Genomic DNA, 21,063 nt, shown 5'->3' on the forward strand with positions numbered 1-21,063 from the left:
ATAAACTATGAGGTCATTCAATATGTGTTTAGAAAATCCAAGAGATGGCGCTCGTAGTATCAAAATAGTTTGCTGGCAATAAGTGTCATCTGTTGTTAGAAGGCAGATAAAGTTGCAGGTGTTCAGGACATCTGGTGGAATTGACCAGCCCCAAATGATTGACAAAATCCATGATTGATGAATAAAAGTAAACAAAATAATTGAGGCCACAGGGTTATCACAAGATCCACTGTTTTCAATTTTGCACAAAAAATTGGGTGTGACAAAATCTCAGAAAAATGGGGGCTGCATTTTCTCTCAAAGGAGAATAAAGAAAACAATGTGGTGAATGTTGATGCTGTTTTGGCATTTTCCATCAAAGTCCTGCCTGGTTACTGCATTGCCACATAAAACGGTGAAACGTGGGTACACTACTACACTCCAGAGTCTAAGGAACAATCAAAACAGTGGGTTTTTGAAGGCAAATTGGCTCCAGAGAAAGAAAAGAAGGTGAAACTGACTGCCAAGATGATGACCATAGTGTTTTGGGATGCATGCAGAATCACACCCACATTGGATACTTAGTAAAGGGAGAAACAATAACCGATGAGTATTATGCATCATTATTTTTCTGGTTGGTGACAAATTCCAGGAAAAACATACTCATTTGAAAATAGAAAAGATTCTCTTTCATTACAACAATGCACAGGTGCCCACCCACGCAGTTTCAATGGCCAAAATTATGAAATTAAAGGTTAAATTATTGCACTAACCACCATATTCACCACATGTGGTGCCCATTGACTATTTTTCCTCCCCCAAACTTGGAAAAAAAAAATGGATCAGCAGATGATGGTTCCCATTTGAACGAACAAGGATGTCATCAATAGATGCCTATTTTACAGACCTCCCAAAACTTTATTTTTTGATTGGCTTAAAAATTTGGAGCAACAATTCAAAAAGTATATGGAGTTGAAAGGCGATTACGTTGGAAAGTAAAAATAATGTTTCCTGGAATAATTCGCTTTTCTATCTTTCTCTAAGGACTCGTTGAACGATCCTTGTAGCATTATGTTAACATAAGTAGACTGAAATTCTAACAATTATCAGGCTCTTCACTGGTTACTGAAACTTTGTGAGGAATGGCCTTCTGGGTAAAAAAAAAAAAAAAAACACAATATGCAGAGGTGCTTTACAGAACACTTATCCATTTTATTGCACCAGCAGTAATTAAAGTCTGCAACTTTATAACATCCTCTTAACAAAATGCAGTCTTACCGGAAATTGCATTTCTTGCACTTCCACAATGTTCTCTTGACTTCAACTGGGGGCTTATCCATAAGAGCAGCATCAGATGCTGATCTTTTTTGGCCAGATATTGTTTTCTGTACCACTGGTTCTTGAGACTGTACTTGTGATGGTACTGACGAGATCATAGAATGTGCAGCACGGAGGGGTGGAGGTGGGCGAAGTGGACCAGGAGGGACACCACATACCCCATTTGCTGGTGGTGTAGGAGCACGCATGAGACGAGGTGGTGTTGGCAGCAGTCTTTGTTGATCGGTGGTAGATGGAAGATATTCACGCATTCTCAGTGCTGTTAGATACTTGTTATACTTGCTATAATTCCGTCGACCTGTTTCATCTGTCATCAAGACTTTCGCGTCTGCATGATTCTTGTCACGGACTACTTTCAGTCTAATATGTTTTGTAATATCCCATCTCCAGTTTGAGCGATAAGCACACAGTGAGCATTCAAATGGTTTCTTGTTGAGATGTCCAACAATATGAACGTGGAATCGAGATGCTGTGGATGCCCAGAAAGTGCAGTGTGGGCACTTGAATACCTGTTTGAGAAAGCAAAGGCTTTAATTACATATTTATTGCTGTAATATAAGTACGATTCTGATCCTAAATTATTTTTCAGATCATCAAAGATGATTGGTTTATGTATGATATTATATAAATATCCTGTCATTTTGAAATATTAGAAGAACAGATATAATTTACCACAGAATAACAGATATAATTTAACACAGAACACCTACAAAATGCATATTTCCAGAACTGATTTCTGTCCAATAGTTTACGAACTACAATTAGTATTTGGATCACTAATAAGAACAGAACATCTGATCTAGTGCTGCACTGGTTCTTTGTCTATTGTAATCAAGCACTGTTATTTCTGTGGTTCCTTTGAAATGGAGATATTGAAAATTTTGATTCCATGATTTAACCCTCGAAAAGGAAGGAAGGAGTATTACAGTTTAACATCCTATTGGCAATGAGGTCATTAGAGATGGAGCACAAGCTCAGGTTAATGAATTATGGGGAAGGAAATTGGCCGTGCCTGTCAAGCGAACTTACAGATGAACATCTAATCAAGGTACCGTATTTTTATACCACCCTAAGTAACAACTTCATTATTTCAAAATTTAATGTAAATGTTTTTCTCAAAATAAAATGCACACACCTACAAATATAGGTATGAAACAAATATATGAATAAATATATAATGAAGATATAAATCATTGTCAATTAGAAGCTAAACATTTTTAGTACCAGCACATAATCAACTATAAAAGCTTTGAGAGATTTTTCATTAGATTAAAAACCACAAGGGTGTTTATAACAAAATTATGTTGCCCTTAAACTAATCTCCTTATTTCTCTTGTAAAAAGGATCTCATGGCTATGAAAATAAACGTAGTTCTGAAGTACAGGGTGTCCAAAACCAAAGTTTCATTTCAAAACACTGTAGAAAGAGAACCACTGTTCAGAATGATGTCAAAGTTGAACAGGATATTATTGATGCTGGGGGGAAATGTCATGGGGGAAAAAATTAAAATAAATTTGACCAATAGATTCTGCTGTAAGCGTTAGGATATGAGCACAAACACATGCACGGCACACAACTGTTCCTCAGTTTGTGTCCGTGATGCCCAACTAAACTGTTCTATAAGGATTGCAGACTGCTGGTAAAGTTCTTTTAAAAGAATGGTGACTGTGTGCCAGTAGCCCTACAAAAGTTACGGACAGTCAAGGGTATGAAATAAGGCATTGGTTTGATGTCTGCTATCGGTTTGGAGAAAAAAATTATTACAAAATTCAAAAAGACAAGTTGTTTTTGAGTGCAATCTGGCAGAGGGAGAAAAGCAGTTGATCTGATGTCTGTTGAAGGTCTGACTACAGTATTCCAGATAGGACTGATCAGTGGCATGCATGCATGGAGAAAGGCCTGAACATTGGACATGTCAGCAAGTACGGTGTGTAAAATCCTACGTAACATCCTGCATTGCTATCCATACAAAATTACTCATGTTCAGGAGTTTCTCCCTGCTGAACTGACAGCAAAACAAATGTTCACTCTGGAATTTCTTACTTACATGGGAGTGAAGAATGAATGGCCATGGAACATTCTCTGGAGACACAAAGCCCATTTCCATCTCACAGGACAAGTCAAAACACAGAATTGCAGAATGTGGGCAACGGAAAACATGCATGCACGTCAACTGGTACCACTTCATTCTGGAAAGGTGACTGAGTATTTTTCAAGACATACATGGATACTTAAGTGCTTGGCAAAGGGTTCATTGAACAAACTTCACAATAATTCCCTATTCTTTCAATCTCCAACAGTACGCAGAAAAAAAGAACACCTATAGCTTTCCGTGCAAGCTCAGATTTCCCTTATTTCACTATGATGATCATTTCTCTGCATGTAGGTTGGCATCAACAACATATTTTCACATTCAAAGGAGAAAGTTGGTCATTGAAATTTCGTGAAAAGATTCAACCGAAACAAAAAACACCTTTATTTTAATGATCTCCAACCCAAATCTTGTATCATGTCAGTGACACTCTCTCCCCTATTTCTCAATAATACGAAACACGCTGCCCTTCTTTGGACTTTCTCTCTGTACCCCATTAATGCTACCTGGTAAGGATCCCACAACACGCAGCAGTACTCCGAAAGAGGACAGACATTTGCAGTGTAGGCCTTCCCCACAACACTTTCTGTGCATCCTTTCCAATTTAAGTTGTTTGTAATTGTAATTTTTAGGAATTTTGTTGAATTTACAGCCCTTAAATCTGACTTATTTATTGTGGAATTGCAAATTAATGGATTCCTTTTAGCACTCGTGTGGGTGACATCACACATTGCACACCAATGTCATTCCATCCCTTCCACAGTGTTGATGTGTGGGTGGGATCTTTTTTATGCAAGATGGCACACCTCTACACATGGCACAGCCAATGCTACAGAGGCCTTTTGGAAAGGCTAGAATTATCAGCCATCATTTTGCTACTGATCTTAACCTGTATGACTTCTGGCTGTGTGACTATCTGAAAGATGTTGTCTTCAATGCTCCAATTACAAATGTAGCCGAGTCGAAGGTATGATTTGCACATCATACTCTGAACATGACCCCCGAGACACTCGGATCTCTTGTGGAACAGGCTGTTACTTGATTTCAACTTGTGACACAGACGGGTGGATAGCATACTGAAGATTCCTTGTGCCAGTCTCACAGCAATTAGAAAATTATGTCATTTTGCTTTGTATTCGGTTACTGGCCCCAGTACAATTAAAAACCAACAGTGCTACACCTGTTGCCTGCCAAACTTATGCAGTCATGCACACTGAACAGTACGGATGGTGTAATGCACAACTCAAATCACAGCCATCCTATTGTGATTCAGCTGTCACTTGTAGCTGACTGCATTTACTTTAAGACTCTTAAAGTGCCATTTATTGGTAAAATTTTCATTAATATTTTTTTGTTCCATGACATTTCTCCCTGTGTCAATAATATGCTGTTCAAATTTCATGTCATTCTGATCAGTGATTCTCTTTCTATAGTGTTTTGAAACTGAGACTTTATTATGGACACCCTGTACCATTAATAACTTGATATATACTATTTCTTCATAGTTTTCTGCCTTAGTTGTGCTCACATTTGAGTTAATAGTGACCAGCTTTTAATGTATTTGTCTATTTTCAAACCATTACTCAAGCCATTCTCATTTGATTAACGAAATAATTTCATAAATAATATAATGTTTATACATTTTGAGGAGTTCTCAACAGTTCAGTAAAATTATAACTAATAGCATAAGGGAGGTTTAAGGACTGTAAAATTCACAAAATGAATATTACAATGCAATAAACTTCAAGGTCTCTCTCTCTCTCTCTCTCTCTCTCTCTCTCTCTCTCTCTCTCTCTCTCTCTCTCTCTCTCTCTGTGTGTGTGTGTGTGTGTGTGTGTGAATTTTCATATTCTTTAAAGAAACATTTTTATTGGAATGCAGAAAATCTTGGCAAATTAAAACCATACACCCACAAGATTCATAATAATAGTACAAAGCATATAAACAACATACCCTTTTAACAACAGTATATGTACCAGGAGTCGCAGCTGAGTCACTGTTGCTTGCTGGAGTCCCATCATCACTTGTGTTACTTACAGCCCCATAACCAGGAGCGGTCTCAAACCCAACGAGGCCTACTTCATTGTCAGATGGTTTGCAGCCTCCATTAAGTTGTAGACAGCTCTCAGTTTCATTAACAACTGACATATTTTCTTGTTCCTGCATTTCATCTGATGGGAGCTGACTATTCTGGTCACTCTCCATATCTTGACCAAATTCATTCCATACAAATACTTTGTTTACCATGGGATGTGCTGTTTCTTGTTTGTCAATGTACGGTTCATTCAGCGTAAGTTCTCCATTCGTTTCACACACATCATCAGGTATTTCAAGATTTATATCACTGGACCCTTTTGTGTATCTGTTTGCTTCTGTACATGATTGCAGATGAATGACCAAGTCAGCACTTGTCTTGCAGCGCTGTCTGCAATGCTGGCATCTAGTTGACGAGAGCTCTGTACCACTCAGTGTAGTGGATGAATTGCCACCCACACACAATGTTCTGTTACTTCCTAAGTTGTGTTGTTTCTCATGCCTAACAAATTCTGAAAGACATTTGCATTCGTAGTTGCAGAATGTGCACACTAAACTAGAGGAATCACCTGGCCCAATTAATAATTTCTCTTTAATTTGATCCAAAAATGAAGAACTTTTCTTTTTCATTGTACCCACAGGTGACGATTCAAATTTCAGGTCATTAAGTGACTCCGAAAAACAGTTATTATTTCTTAATTCTATACTGTGTGGTTCACTCCACATAGTATTGTGTGATTCATCCATCCATGACTTACTTTTTTCTTCTCCTGAAACTGTGAATGCATTTTCATCACCTATTACAGATGCAAAATCTCTAAGAGAGCTATTTGCACATGATTTTGCACATATTTCATTTAAATCCTTTTCACTCAGTGAATTTTCTGATAAAGGTGACACTCCAGGTTTAAAGCTTGTGCTAAAGTCTCTAGCACGGATGGTTGGTATTTTCAGAATGGGTACTTGCTTTGATGCACTTGGCACTGATGCCCTTGGCTGTATGGGTATCAAGTTAGGTATTGGTCGAGGAAACTTTTTGGGTGGTGTCAATTTTGTGAGAACTCCATGGACTTTGCTTTCATGGCGAGCCATTTCACTGCCCCAGGCAGCTTTGAAATTACAGCTCTTACATTTCAATGTTTTTATGTACACATTGCCATTTTTATGATGAATTATATCATCTGGGTGTATAAAATCAGCCTGAAAATCATGGCGTTCACTGTGTTCTTGGGTTGATATGACTTTACTTTTCTTTGCGGTAACTTTAATTTTTGGTGATCTTTTTATTATTCCACTTGAGGGAACTTTACTGGTGCCTATGCATTTGTCACTGATGCTGTGATCAAAAGATGAATGCAGTTCTGGAGTACTCGTACCAAGGACTGGGTTGAATGGTGAAACCTGTAGAAGGAACATAATGGTAAAAATAATTTAATAGTTTTATATTATAAAATTAAAACTATACATATACACAACTGTCTACTCATAAAATTATAAACTAGTGAATTTAACTAACAATTGGATTGACTAATAAAATGTTATTTTGATTAATGGCAGAGAATATTTTCACAACAACAAATACTTGTAAAGTACGTAAATTTAAAAAAATGTCTTAGTCTACAAAGTGCATAAAGAAAATGAGATAGGATGGTATCACTGCATCATACGAGGATATGGCAAAAGGTGATTACCACTGATAGTAATTAACAGCATACAACACAAAAAAGCCAAATAAATGTAAATGACACTCACAGTTGCTCCGAAAACCATTTCCAACACATATATGACACAAGAAGCAAAGAAATTTCATTTTGCCATCTCATAGAATAGAAACTCTACTCCCACATCCTCAATACACAGCAATGAAAATTAATAATATATTAAAAATGAAAATTTTCACATTAGGGAACTAGGTTTACTGGGGACAAAATTATTCACCATCCTAGTGCAAAAATTTTGTCACACTCAAGGAATTTTTAAATTATGATGAAGATTTCTTTGTAGAATAATGAAACAAATTTGTAATGATTTTTGTAAATTAAGATTAATTTTTTGTCACATTGCATGTAACTCTGTCACATTATTTATACTGTTGTGTCTCCAGTATTTTAAATCAATGATATATGTATGTACATTGTGAGATAGTAAAATTTTGATTCTGGCTTTTTCTGGTTATTTTTATAATTTTTCATTGCAACTAATATTAATACAACCACTAAGGTGATGCTACCCTTCTTCAAGCTGTTGCAGTTCACCTTTTCCTTCCCCATCTGACTTTTTCCCTCTGTACCATTTATGTCCCTCCGTCATTCGATGTCAGCAGGGCAGACTTCCTTCAGCTTATTGGGCAGCTAACTCCCCCATTTTTGCTGCTCAGTGACTTTAATGCACATCATCCCCTTTCAGTTTCTCCCAGGACCTGTCAGAGCAATGCCCTCATTCACTTCCTAAGAACACTACTCCAGCCTCACTCTATCACCTTCAGTACATCCGGTGACACAGTCTTTTCAATTGTGTCCTCTGCTCAGATTCTCTCAGCACCCTTCAAAGTCTATGTATGCTGTACACTGTCCATCCCTTAGTGCAGTGGGCCCAGGAAAACTGTCACTTGCTCACTCTTGGTGGAGACAGTGTGATGTTTTTGTGGGTTCCTGGTCATGTCGGTCTGCCAGGAAACAAGGCTGCTGACGCTGCTGCCAAGGCTGCAGTCCCTCAGCCCGCTAGTTCCTATATTCCCTCTGATGATCTCTGTGTTGCCATCTGTCAGGAGGTTGTGTCCCTTTGGCATCACCAATGGTCCTCCCTTCATGGTAATAAGCTCTGGCTTATTAAGCCTCTCCCAGCGGCTTGGACGACCTCCTCTCGGCCCTCCTGCCGGTACGAGGTCATTTTAACTAGGCTGCGTATTGGGCCCTGCCTATTTGGCCATTGTCATTTGATAAGTGGCGCTACCCCACCACTTTGTTCGCATTGCGCCCAAGTTTTAACTGTCCACCACTTCTTGATGGAATGCCCTCTTTTTTAACCATTTACGTTCCCACTTGGGTTTGTTGTATAAGTTATTGGCCATTGTAGCAAATAAGGCACAGGCTGTCGACCACGTTTTACTTTTTATCCACCCAAGCAATATGGAGAAGGTCATTTAATTTTTAGATTTGGATCTCCATTTCTGTATGGTGTCTTTTTTAGCCCTTTTTCCATGTGCCTGTTTTTAGCTGTCTTCTATTATGTCAATTGGGATTGATGTATAGTCGTTTTTTAACTCCTCTCTGTCTTCGTGTTCTATAGTTTTGACTTGGGCGTGTATGACCCCAGTTGTTTTTTGCAACCTAAAGCAAAACAAAACCAAAACTAAGGTGATGCCCCTATAAATCCCAGTATTCATCCAAACAATGTGGAAAATGGCCAATAAATTCTGTCCAAATTAATAACTGTGTCAGGCTATTTTGACCTGATTGAAAAATCACAACATTTTTTCAGCAGTTCACTTAAAAACTACACTTAATATTGGTTATTAATTTATTTTTATTCTCATTTTCTCATTAAAATTGAATTTTATGTTGCATTAACTGATGTAAAGGCATCATAGTTTTTATTAGACCCACTTTTTGTGTGTCCATAATAGCTTTACAAGGTGAAACAAATTTCGTTTAGTCTGTATACGACAATTATCAAGAATATGCAGCAAATAAATTTTGTAACAAAGCTCAAAGGAATCTAAAAATATCTGAAGATAAGGCAACAATGAGTTTTGAAGGGAGGTGGACCTTGGCGCCCCAATCTTCCCAGATGTTACCAGATGGTGCTAATGTACTGGGCAGCACAGACTTACTATCAGAGAGCTAGCACACAGTGTCAATTTACAGACAAGTACCATCCATTAAGATCATAAGTGTTAATTAAGCTGCAACTCTGCAAAAGCCCAGGATATTATTAACTTAGTGAACTAATTGTAGCATTGTCACCAAAAGTTATCAGTGATCTGAGAACATTCAAACTATTTTATTCCCAGTTTTTGTCACAATGTGTTAAAAGTCTAGATAATTAAATATGTTTAGTGAAGAATTTCTTTTAACCTGTGCAATAACAGTAAAAGTGATGATGTGCTTCTGACTCGTACATGTCTTATATGTTTATTGGCAGTAGTAAACTAGAGGTAAGTACTGGCCAGCAAACCTGTATTATAAACTATTATAAATCATAAACAGGCAGACAACTGTGCCACAAAAGAGTAACCACAGTACTTCAGTTGTCTGCTTCTCTGTGACATCTACATGTTACTATGACATCTACACGCTACTACAAAGGGCTGAAGAAAAAAATTAAATCTCTAGACTTTTAAAAAATTGTGACCAAAAACTGTAACTAAAGTATTTTCGATTAACTAAGTGTATGGGCCAGGCATATTGAAAGGACAAACTGTGCAGCAATGTCATTTAAATAATAAAAAAGATCGTTTTTATTATTTAATTTATTTATATTATATTATTTTAATTTATTTTCTGCTGGTCTGTAGAACAGCTACATTCTGAAGTGACAACAGATCACATCCTGAGAACTGCTGGTAATATTAATCACTATACATTACTGAAAAGAAATGGAACAATGTACTTACAAGGATTAAGCAATATCCTTTGTAGACAGATTGCATATTCCCAGTTCTTGTCAATGAACTAATAGCCAACAGCTATACCTATGATTATGCCTACGTGATCACTCCACTCCATGTCCCAACAAATTGTCACAGCCAGATATTTGTATGAACTGAATGATCCCAACTATGCCTCACTGATACTGAAGTTTTAGGATATGACATTTCCATGTTTTGTGACGTTCACAATTTTACATTTATGAACATTTAAAATAAATTGCCAATCTTAGGACCACTTGGAAATCTTATTAAGACCTGTCTGGATACTGGTGAAGCCTCTTTCAGATACTACTTCATTACAGATAACTGCATTGTGTGCAAAAATGTCTGAGGTTAATCCTAAGATTGTCTGCCATGTCATAAAAATAGGATCCCAACACACTTCCCTGGGGCACAACTGTTGGAATCTATGCTGATTTGCATGAAGAAGGTCTTTCTATTGAAGATACCTCACTATGTTTCAGCTCAGACTACGTTCTATAGCAACTGACATCAATTATATTGAATGATAGTTTTGTGGATCACTTCTGCTAACCTTCTTGTAGATAGGTGTGACCTATGTCTTCTTCCAATGATTGTTTGAAGAATCTACAGCAAAGGAAGAAATACATACAAATTCTTGTTTAAGTATCCAAGATTGGAAAACAGTGAGCAAGGAAGTGTAGTCATATTTGGGAGCAGCAAGATTCACGACACCACCTGTGCACTTGATTTAGGTTTTACTTGTTCTAACCAGATTATTTAAGGTGATAACCTTGATTTCAGGGTAAGGCATATTTAATCAGTTGAACTAATGTTCCATCTCTAATGCCATCATTGTCAAAAGGACTTTAATCTTCTTAAGTCATATTGTGAATCGACCAATCAGGCCAGGCTTTCGTGCGAATTTATCTTTGGCTAGAGAGCATCCACGGGTAGCTTACAAGAGGTCTCTGGTGAACTAGTTCTCTCACAGACTGTTCGCCAACAAGGCAAGTGGTGCCTAACAGGAAAACTTGGGGTCTTGCTGAGCACCGGGGAGTGTCAAGTTGGCAACTGTGCTTCCGACTACGGACGTGCAGGCCGCTTTCACTGTAGCGGGTGATATAGCAGGAAAAGGGGTCTTTTCCACTGCAGCCTAAGGACTGGTGATGCAGCAAACCAATGTCTGTACCCACGTTTTACTCCACAGACTGCCATAGGACCGTAAGCTGCATGTTTACATCTCTCGATTAATATCCAGTGAGAAGCTTCTGAAGTAGTTGTTTTCATTTAGCAGCACAGCAGCACTGTTCTAAGTGCAATTATGATAGGTTATGACAGTCAAGTGATGTGAATGGGTGCTAACCTGGGTAATACTCCTCTACTGGGTGGCCCTAAGAGAGAATCCAATATCCGCTAAATATCATCTTACTATTTAAATCACTTGATTTGTTTGACAAGGTTCAGCCTCCCATGGCAAGGTTTCCTTTTAATTACATGTTTGCTGTTTATTACATTGGTCCTTTGATGAGAAAAGTGAATAAGAACATATGACCTTACATTCAGCAAATTTTGCTATGTGGACAGCATAAAGTTTTGATGTGACTTTTAAAGCTTCACCAGCGTTCTTTGTGGGCGCTCCTCACAGATTTGGCCCAGCCTTGGACCCCTAAGCTATTAATAGGATTGTTTTATTAAGTACAGTTGTGTGGGTTTTGCATGCAACCAAAAATAAAGCTTCTTGCAAATGCAGCAAAACTGTGTAAATTTATTGCAGTTCTCTGTTCTATCATCTGGTAACAGGAATTTTTTACTTGTCCTTTCTTATACTGTAAAAGAGAGTGGTATTGAAGAAAGGGGGAGTATCTAATCCTTAAATCCAATCCCCAGAGTGTGAGATTCAGCTATTTGTTGCCATGCTATATTGCACACGTTAATTTGTTGAGTTTGTAATAAAAGTTTTGTATATGCTTTAGAACCAGTTAATTTGGGCCACTTGGCTGTGTTCTTGTGGTGTGTCAAAGGTTCTACCACGTAGCAGGAGACTGCTCAGAGTGTTTTGTAAAAGTTTAACCTTCAAATTTCTTATTGCAGTTGTCATATATATCTTTCCTTAGAACAGTCTTTAAAGTGATTTAAATGCCACTGGATGTGCCAAGTTAAGGTTCAGTTGGATGTTCTGTGAGTTTATGCAAATTATTTTATGCACTGCTAAAAGGTTTTAAGTGTTGTTTGGTTTTAATTAAAGTCCTACAATGTTAACACTAAGTAATTTTACTCTCAAATGCTCACTGGTGTAAAGTATATTTGGAAAATTTCATCATATCAAAATATTTTCTTTACAGTGGTCTCAATCTGAAAATTGGTAAATTGAGTAATTTCATGAATTTTGTTACTGAGCTCAAGCGCCCTAGTTTGGCTCAGATGTTGGTTGAAGTCAACATACTGCATGCTAGAGATAGGTCAATTTGAGTTACCAAACCAATTACCTCAGGTTGAGGGGATTTCAAGTCAACCCAAGCTAGACTATTACTAACTTGTGTTTTGTTTGCACACTGTACAGCGGCCACCACTATCAATGATGGTTTCATGCGACAATGGAGTTTCACGCTGACTGAACATGTCTTGAACCAAGTTCAGTCTATGACTACAGAACACAACATCATTCAGTGTGATCTTTAAAAGTGCGGTAGCTTATTACGATTTATTTTGTTACAGAACATTAGCGTCATGGCAACTCGGCAACTAAAATTTTGAACACAAAGTGACTGAGAAACATGATGACAAAGCAGTAACTTTAATGAATCATTCCCAAGCAGTTGTATTTGGCTACCTCAGGATCGTCTGATCAACATAAAAACCCTTACAGCAAATTCCGGGTGTCTCATTAGTGTATTTTTGAATTGTGACCTATAGCATAGCAACCGTTCATGCACATGACAAGGTATCTGGCTACTTTAAAAATGCCCAATTTCCATCCAATCTTACAGCAAATTCAAAGTGACTCATGAGAATATTTTCAAATTTCAGTCTGTAAAGTGGCATCCATTAATCTTGTGATGAGACATTTTACTACCTTACCACTAAAGCAAATTGCGGGAGTATCATCATCTTCAAAATTTCATGTCCAAAGACTCAAAATTGTAGTCTGTAGTACAGTTCACAGTCATGCTCCTGAAAAGGAATTTAGCTATGTTACGATCGCCAATAGCCGTCGAAATCCATACTGCATGTTTCAAGTTTGTCACAAGTCTATCTTCAAAATTTGAAGGCGAAAGACCAGAAATTGTGCCCTATGTAGTTGAACTGAATTGAATTGAATTTTATTTGATCCTGTAAGATTATATTGCGTACAGTAAATGCACGTGTAATATAGGACATGTCAAAGTATTAACATTCTTTATCACTTATTTTTCTACACCTTTAGCTTACATTTTTACATCACTGATAATGAGTAACAATATATACAAATTTAATGGCATAAGTATTCTGCAACCCTGTAAAACTCTTTTTCCACGAGATAGTCTTTAAGTTTCTTTGGAAAGTCATTATGAAGTACACTATCTTGCAGGTTTTTGGGCTGACTTCTTAGTAGTCTGATACCAGAGTACTGGGGTCCTTTTTCTAGCATTGCCAGTCAGTGGGGTATGCTCCGTACTTCATTCTTCCTTCTTGTATTATGGGTGTGTACAGTAGCATTTGTAATCCAGTCCTCACTACCTTTTGTGATGTACATTATTGTTTTGTATATATACAACGATGAAAAAGTTGAGATACCTAAATTCTTGAAAAAGTTTCTGCACGTTTCAGAGGTCTTTCTTCTTAAAATGGTCCTAATTGCTTTTTTTTTTTGTAATGTGAACACTCGTTTTGTCTCTTGTTTCTTTGAGTTTCCCCACACAGTCACTCCATACTGTAAGTATGGTTTGAAAAGTCCCTGATACACTGTACACAGAAGGTTCTTGTCTGAATACTGTGATACCTGCATCATTAAGAACATGAAAGAGCCCAGTTTCTTACAGACATTATTAATATGTTTTTTCCATTTCAGTTAATTATCCACAAGAATACCTAAGAATCTAGCAGATTCTACTTCTTCCAGCCTTGTTCCATCAACCTCTAAATCCATGTCTACAGCCTTTTCCTTGTTTTTAACACTGCATACATAGTCTTTTTTAGATTTATAACCAGTTCATTTTCCAACAGCCATTGAGCTGTGACATTTGCAGATATGTGTGCTCTTCTCTCAAGCTGTTCCATATTTTGGTCACTATTTAGTATTGTCATGTCATCAGCATACAATATTTTCTTTTCTTCCTCCTCAACACCTATATCATTAACAAATACATTAAATAACAATGGCCCCATTACCAAACCCTGCGGCACTCCATATTTGATGGATTTGGTTTCCAATTGGTACGAGTTTCCTGATGATACATACTGCTTGCGGTTGCACAAGTAAGATTTTATCCATTCACCTGGTTGACCCCGAATGCCATAGTTGCTTAATTTTTGTATCAGCATTCATGGTCAATGGTGTCAAATGCCTTTGAAAGATCCAGAAACATTGCAGAGACAACCTTTTTCTCATCTAAGGACTGTAAAATGTATTCTGTTAGACTGGCAATTGCTGATTCTGTAGATTTACCCTTTCTGAAACCACGTTGTGAGGGTATGAGAATGTTATGTTTGTCCAAATAGTTAACTAATCTGGTATACATAAGCATTTCTAGGATTTCTGAGAAACCTGATATCAGTGAAACTGGTCTGTAGTTGTTGGGATCATCCTTACTCCCTTTCTTGCACACTGGAACTACCTTCGTTACCTTCAGTTTTTCTGGAAAAATAGCATCTCTGAAAGAACAGTTTGCTATGTTCAGCAGTGGTGTTATTATCTCCTCACATACCAGCTTTATTACATGATTTGATATTTCATCATCACCAGCTGATTTCTTGGACTTCAGTTTCTGTATAGTTTTCCGCAATTCATCTTGTGACTATACATATAATCACTAATTAGGTAACTGCAAAACTCGGGTTGGTTACCTAAACTCAATGGTAAGCCATGCAGACATGAAAGAGAGAATGGCATTGAATGTTATCTCAGTTTTTTCATCCCAACCCAGTTTAGCTTGGTTTGAACTCAGCTTACACAAACTTGCAACTCTGTTAACTCGGTTTGCTGTAAACCCGAGTTCGCCCATTGTTACTTCATGCCTTCTCTCACTGCTGCCAATCCTTGCAATCTACGGTGAGTGGCACAGGTTACTGTACGTGAGCTATGGAATTGCTGTACATAAGGTATGCGGCGGAAGTATTCTGTCAGTACTGAATGAGACGTCAGACTCGCCTTACCTTCCAACCGCAGTCACCTCCGAAGTTGGCACAATATGATATTTACAGACTGTACACCAATTATATTTTGGATGTGAAAAATTAAAGAAATTGTGAGCTGGATGTTCTTGCTTCGTAGAAATGTGTGTAAAGTACGGCAATGACATGTCATTAAATCATTTCCTTCCGACATTTGTACTATAAAGTTGGTCAACAAAACAACACTTTTTACTGTCACTGACAAAGAAAAGCAGCTGAATTCCATACCGCTCAGGATCTACTGAATGAGGACACGTCATACATTTGTGAAATTTAACTATGACTCCTGATTTGTCCGAAATTCCTTCCCTGATGTATGCCCTTGTCACTTGTGGAAACATCATTTCATGTGTACAAAAATGTTTTATCAGATAACCGCATGAGCCTGAGTCAAGAAAGTTAGGAGAAATTGATTGTCTTGTGCTGTTTTAGAAGAAAATAGAAACACAGAATTGAATCTTGATACTGCACATTTTTATTGTTTTTCTGCCTCATTGTGGATGTTGAAAATCTGAGATCTAGTTATCAGGCTAGGACTGAACCGAGGCAGTCCTCGTCTCCCTAGTTTCACGCATTACTGTGCAGCCATGTCAGTTGTGCAGCTGAATTGATAATTATATGAATGCACGTTGCACAATAGTACACCACATGGAGTTCAAGAAGGTCCTGATTCCTGGAGTGGAGATCATTTTGACTTTGAAGTTTCACACTTTTTCCCTCTCTTCTAATGCACAAATATATTTTCTCTTTTCCATTGAAGCAATTGAGACCACAGATAAAGTACAGCAAGACCATGTTCTTTAGAGTGTACCGGTACTGGCAATTATAAAAGTGAATGTGGGCACATCAAGCCTTGACAGAACTACTTCGAACTGCTGAGATATGGTAAAGTACAGCTGTGGTTAAGATCTGTATCAGGAGGAAGGGGTATCCTTGTGGGAACTTTGGACTGGTGTTAGCAAGATTAACTGCAATAATATTTATTTTGTGCTGGAAACAGAACCCAGAATCCGCAGGCCAGTGCGTTGGAATGGTCCCCTCCTGCAGCTTGACCGCGTGAATTTCATCCGGGTCTGTTCTGATCTGGGCGAGAGTCCAACCATTCAAATGAAAATGTTTGATAACAGCAGGAAACTCGGTTTTCTGTCAACAATGAAGTGTGCGCTGTACATTGAAATTCTTTGTACGATCCTTGGAATAATCAAGTTTACTAACCACGAAGATGCAACAACAATATTCCATTCTTTCATGGAAATTTACCAGACTTACCAAATAGGTGAATGCGTGTGAAATCTTATGGGACTTAACTGCTAAGGTCATCAGTCCCTAAGCTTACACACTACTTAACCTAAATTATCCTAAGGCCAAACACAAACACCCATGCCCGAGGGATCACTCGAACCTCCGCCGGGATCAGCCGCACAGTCCACTCGGCTAATTCCGCGCGGTGACTTATCAAACCATCCTCGTAGTGCAGGATCTATAGTTCACAATACTACGGTGTGTTTGTTTTTTGCAATGAAGCTTCCGTGTGAAAAACAATGACGAAACTTACATTCGAAACGCCCCTTTTAGAAATATGTGAGAATTCTGTAACGAATGAAAAGTCAGTATACAAGTTTCATTGAAGTAGAGAGCCTGTATACAGAAAGAGTGGCCATAGGTGAAGTTGCCCGTGATTGGTTGATCAGCTTTGGCACCATTTTCTTGCCAAACGTCTCTCGCGCTTCCTATGTTCGCCGTGCTTTTGAGTTGAATTGAAGTTCAGAGGACTTTTGGAAACGATTAAAAGGTATTTGAATTATTGAGATTTTGTTGCGCGTTGTGCATGTATGTTCGATTTAGTTGTACATCGTTTTTTAAGCTCTTATTTCTTTAACAGTTCGTGCATACTGGTAGCATCACAAGCTTTTCTGAAGTCAATATCTGACAGTCCTTGCTGGAAACGGAAAGTTCCTGTAATTGTTGTGCCATGCTCATTAGACTATATAGCGTCAAACTTAATTTCGTTCCGAATCACAACACTAGGCATTATTTTGGTTTCAGTATTATTGCCTGACTGTTGACGCAGGCAAGTTGTAAGCACGTTTTCCGCAGTTGTCGTGGTTGCTGAAACATTATTCGTAGTAAATAATTGTAGGTACTCTCGAAGACAGGTTTTAATAGGCCTACTTACTGTGGGGTAGAAGGGATACGGCAGTTTTCTAGTTATATTTGGTCGTTATTACAGTAGCCTACATTTAACATTACCTGATTTTTGTAATCTTTTTCGTTTGTTATCTACGAGAGGTATTCATATGTATATATGAAAGTAGTAAGCAGTTGCTTGCTTGTGACATGCAAACACTTTTTGCATGTCACAAGTAAACAACTGCTTATGACTTTCATTCATCTGGCGTAATACAGGTACGTTAAATCTTTAGCGTTATGCACTTCCGATACAAAACAAATGCTATACACTATACAGGGTGTTACAAAAAGGTACGGCCAAACTTTCAGGAAACATTCCTCACACACAAATAAAGAAAAGATGTTATGTGGACATGTGTCCGGAAACGCTTAATTTCCATGTTAGAGCTCATTTTAGTTTCGTCCACCTACCCTCAATGGGGCATGTTATCATGATTTCATACGGGATACTCTACCTGTGCTGCTAGAACAGGTGCCTTTACAACTACGACACAACATGTGGTTCATGCGCGATGGAGCTCCTGCACATTTCAGTCGGAGTGTTCGTAACCTTCTCAACAACAGATTCGGTGACCGATGGATTAGTAGAGGCGGACCAATTCCATGGCCTCCATGCTCTCCTGACCTCAACCTTCTTGACTTTCATTTGTGGGGGCATTAGAAAGCTCTTGTCTACGCAGCCCCGGTACCAAATGTAGAGACTCTTCGTGCTCGTATTGTGGACGGCTGTGATACAATACGCCATTCTCCAGGGCTGCATCAGCGCATCAGGGATTCCATGCGACGGAGGGTGGATGCATGTATCCTCGCTAACGGAGGAGTTGCTGTGTGTTTCCATTCCATGATTAATGTGATTTGAAGAGAAGTAATAAAATGAGCTCTAACATGGAAAGTAAGCGTTTCCGGACACATGTCCACATAACATATTTTCTTTCTTTGTGTGTGAGGAATGTTCCCTGAAAGTTTGGCCGCACCTTTTTGTAACACCCTGTATTTTTTTTTATTTACGTTACTTTCATTGCAATATGTCTAGTAAACGATCTTTAAAGGAGGTAAATGCAAGTTACGAATAATTTTTACAACCACTGTATCAAATTTTCCTGTGCTGTACGTAGCAGGCTACTATGAGTATATTATAGCTGTAAAGAAAGGTATTTAACCAATGATTTCGCCATATTTTCTTGTGCTTTTGATTCGGTGAATGTGTACTCCACTACTGGCCATTCAAAAGTCCCGTCCGCAGTTTGGCAGAAAAATGGGCGCCGTATCTCTCTATACAGGCTCTCTACAGTGAAGGGGCAAGTGTTTCCCCCTGTGGACGTGTAGGTGCTCTGTTACCTCGAAAGAAGCTTGAGACGAGTGCAGCTGGGAGCGGAAGTCGGACACGAGAGTCGGAATATGCTGCAAGGGCGGCGGGGGCGGCAGGCGCGTGGGCGTGGCCGGCGACGCCTGTAGGTGCGGGGGCGGCACCTGGAGCGGCGGTGGCGGCGGCGGCGGTGGAAGCGGCTCGGCGGGGGCGGGCGCCGAGTCGCTGGCGCCCACCTTGTTGCGGCGGCGCGGCACGGGCGCCCCCGCACTCGCCGGCGGCACGTGGTGGTTCATCTCGTGCACCGTCAGGCTCTGCTTGATGTCCGCCGTGAAGTTGCACAGCGAGCAGCGGAACGCGCCGTCGCCCGTGTGGTTCTTGTAGTGCCGGTCCAAGTTCCACTTGTACGGCGTACGAAAGTCGCACATGTCGCACTTGATCATCGGCATCGAATGGTACTTGACGTGCTTCGTGAACCTGGCGCGCATGTGCGTCACGTAATTGCACTTGCTGCAGCGGAAGAACTTCTTACGGAGGTGCACCGCCTGTTCGTGCCGCGCCACTAGCGCCTTGTTCTGGTCGGAGAACGGGCACTGCGAGCACGTGTACGTCTCCTTACTGCCGTCTTTGGTTATTTCGTCGGCCTTTTCACACTTCTCGTCTTCGGCGCCCTCCTTCGGAGCGGAGCCGTCCCCTAGCGCCTCCTCCTCGGAACCGGCAGGTTCCTGCTTCACGACTACGTCCGAGCAGGGCAGCAGGGGCGGCGGCGCCTTCGCGCCCTTGTCCCTGTCCGGCGGCGCCTTCTTCGCCTTGGCCGAGGGCGTCTTGGGCGAGCGCGCCGAGCTCTTCCGCTTGCCCCTGCCCATGACGTGCACCATGTGCACGTGCCGCTGCAGCTTCTGGCTGTGCTTGGACGCGTACAGGCAGTTGGGGCACTCGTACACCCTGATCTTCTCCTTGTGCTCGTCCTTGAGGTGGTACAGGTACGAGCGCGGGTTCTGCGTGAAGTAGGTGCAGTGGCTGCACGAGTAGTTGCGCTTTATCTTACACTCGGGCAGGTTGGCGTCCTCTTCCGCCTCCTCCGCCGTCGTCGCGCCCGGCTCGCCGACCTCGCCGGAGTCGGCGCTGTCGTGGCCGTCGCATTCCTCTTTCGAAGTGGACTCGCCGACCGCGTCCGCGGAGGAGGCGTCCGCGGCGAGGGCGTCGGCAGCGGGGGCGGCTGCGGTTTCTCCTGCCGGCGGGGCTTCGGCGGCCACGGGAGACGTCATCGGCGCGTCAGTGGCCGCGTCGGCGGTGACCTCGTCCTGCAAAAGAAGACTCCGTGAGCGCGGCCAGCGGCGAGCGCGGGCGCCAGCGGCCGCCGGCAATCGATAGCGGCGGAGCGCCACATCCGACGGGCTGCTTCCAATTTTATCCCTCGGCGCGCGGAGCGGCTGCCAGCCGAGCTGCGCCCACGCCCTCTGCGCCTCCGGGAGAGAGCGGAGCGGCCGCTCTGGAAGGCACGCCATAGTGCCACAGCTGCGTCACAAACCGATGGTCGAGCATCGCCGAATATCTTGCAATCTGTCACTGGCAATCACGAGAAGAATACCACGCCACAAGAACACAGTTGATCACAAGAATCGTGTAAAGAAACTGTAATATCTGTTAACACTTTAAATCTTTTTGTAATGCCAATATAGCCTGATGAAATATCATCTCGATACACGTCGCTAAATAAATAATTGAGTGAGCAACAAATTTTGTGACTAGTTATCTTAAACTTATGTAGTCCTGTCTTCCTCAGTTGCCGGCCGGAGTGGCCGAGCGGTTCTAGACGCTACAGTCTGGAACCGCGCCACCGCTACGGTTGCAGGTTCGAATCCTGCCTCGGGCACGGATGTGTGTGATGTCCTTAGGTTAGCTAGGTTTAAGTAGTTCTATGTTCTAGGGGTCCGATGACCTCAGGAGTTAAGTCCCATAGTGCTCAGAGCCATTTGAACCATTTTTTTCTTCCTCAGTTGCGTGTAATATTACGGTATATTGATAATTTTTACTTATGGACCGTCTGACAGCAACTGAATAAAACACAATTTTAGTGCCATACGCGTTTCGCCTTTATTTTCTGCAAGGCATCATCAGTGGCAGGTTGCGTAGACA

General features: G+C 40.4%; 1 protein-coding gene across 1 annotated transcript in view; it reads right to left on the reverse strand.

Moving 5' to 3' along the window:
* Nucleotides 1-20,432, reverse strand: part of LOC124594399 — a 61,174-nt gene extending 40,742 nt beyond the window's left edge. The window contains exons 1-4 of the mRNA XM_047132768.1: nucleotides 19,087-20,432; nucleotides 15,306-15,323; nucleotides 5,363-6,662; nucleotides 1,258-1,826 (exon numbers count right to left, since the gene is read on the reverse strand). Of these exons, the coding sequence (XP_046988724.1) occupies nucleotides 1,258-1,826; nucleotides 5,363-6,662; nucleotides 15,306-15,323; nucleotides 19,087-20,432 (3,233 nt within the window). The remainder of the gene's footprint in view (nucleotides 1-1,257; nucleotides 1,827-5,362; nucleotides 6,663-15,305; nucleotides 15,324-19,086) is intronic.
* Nucleotides 20,433-21,063: the final 631 nt, after the last annotated feature.

Source organism: Schistocerca americana, chromosome 2 (genome assembly GCF_021461395.2).
Source record: "Schistocerca americana isolate TAMUIC-IGC-003095 chromosome 2, iqSchAmer2.1, whole genome shotgun sequence".
Taxonomy (NCBI): domain Eukaryota; kingdom Metazoa; phylum Arthropoda; class Insecta; order Orthoptera; family Acrididae; genus Schistocerca; species Schistocerca americana.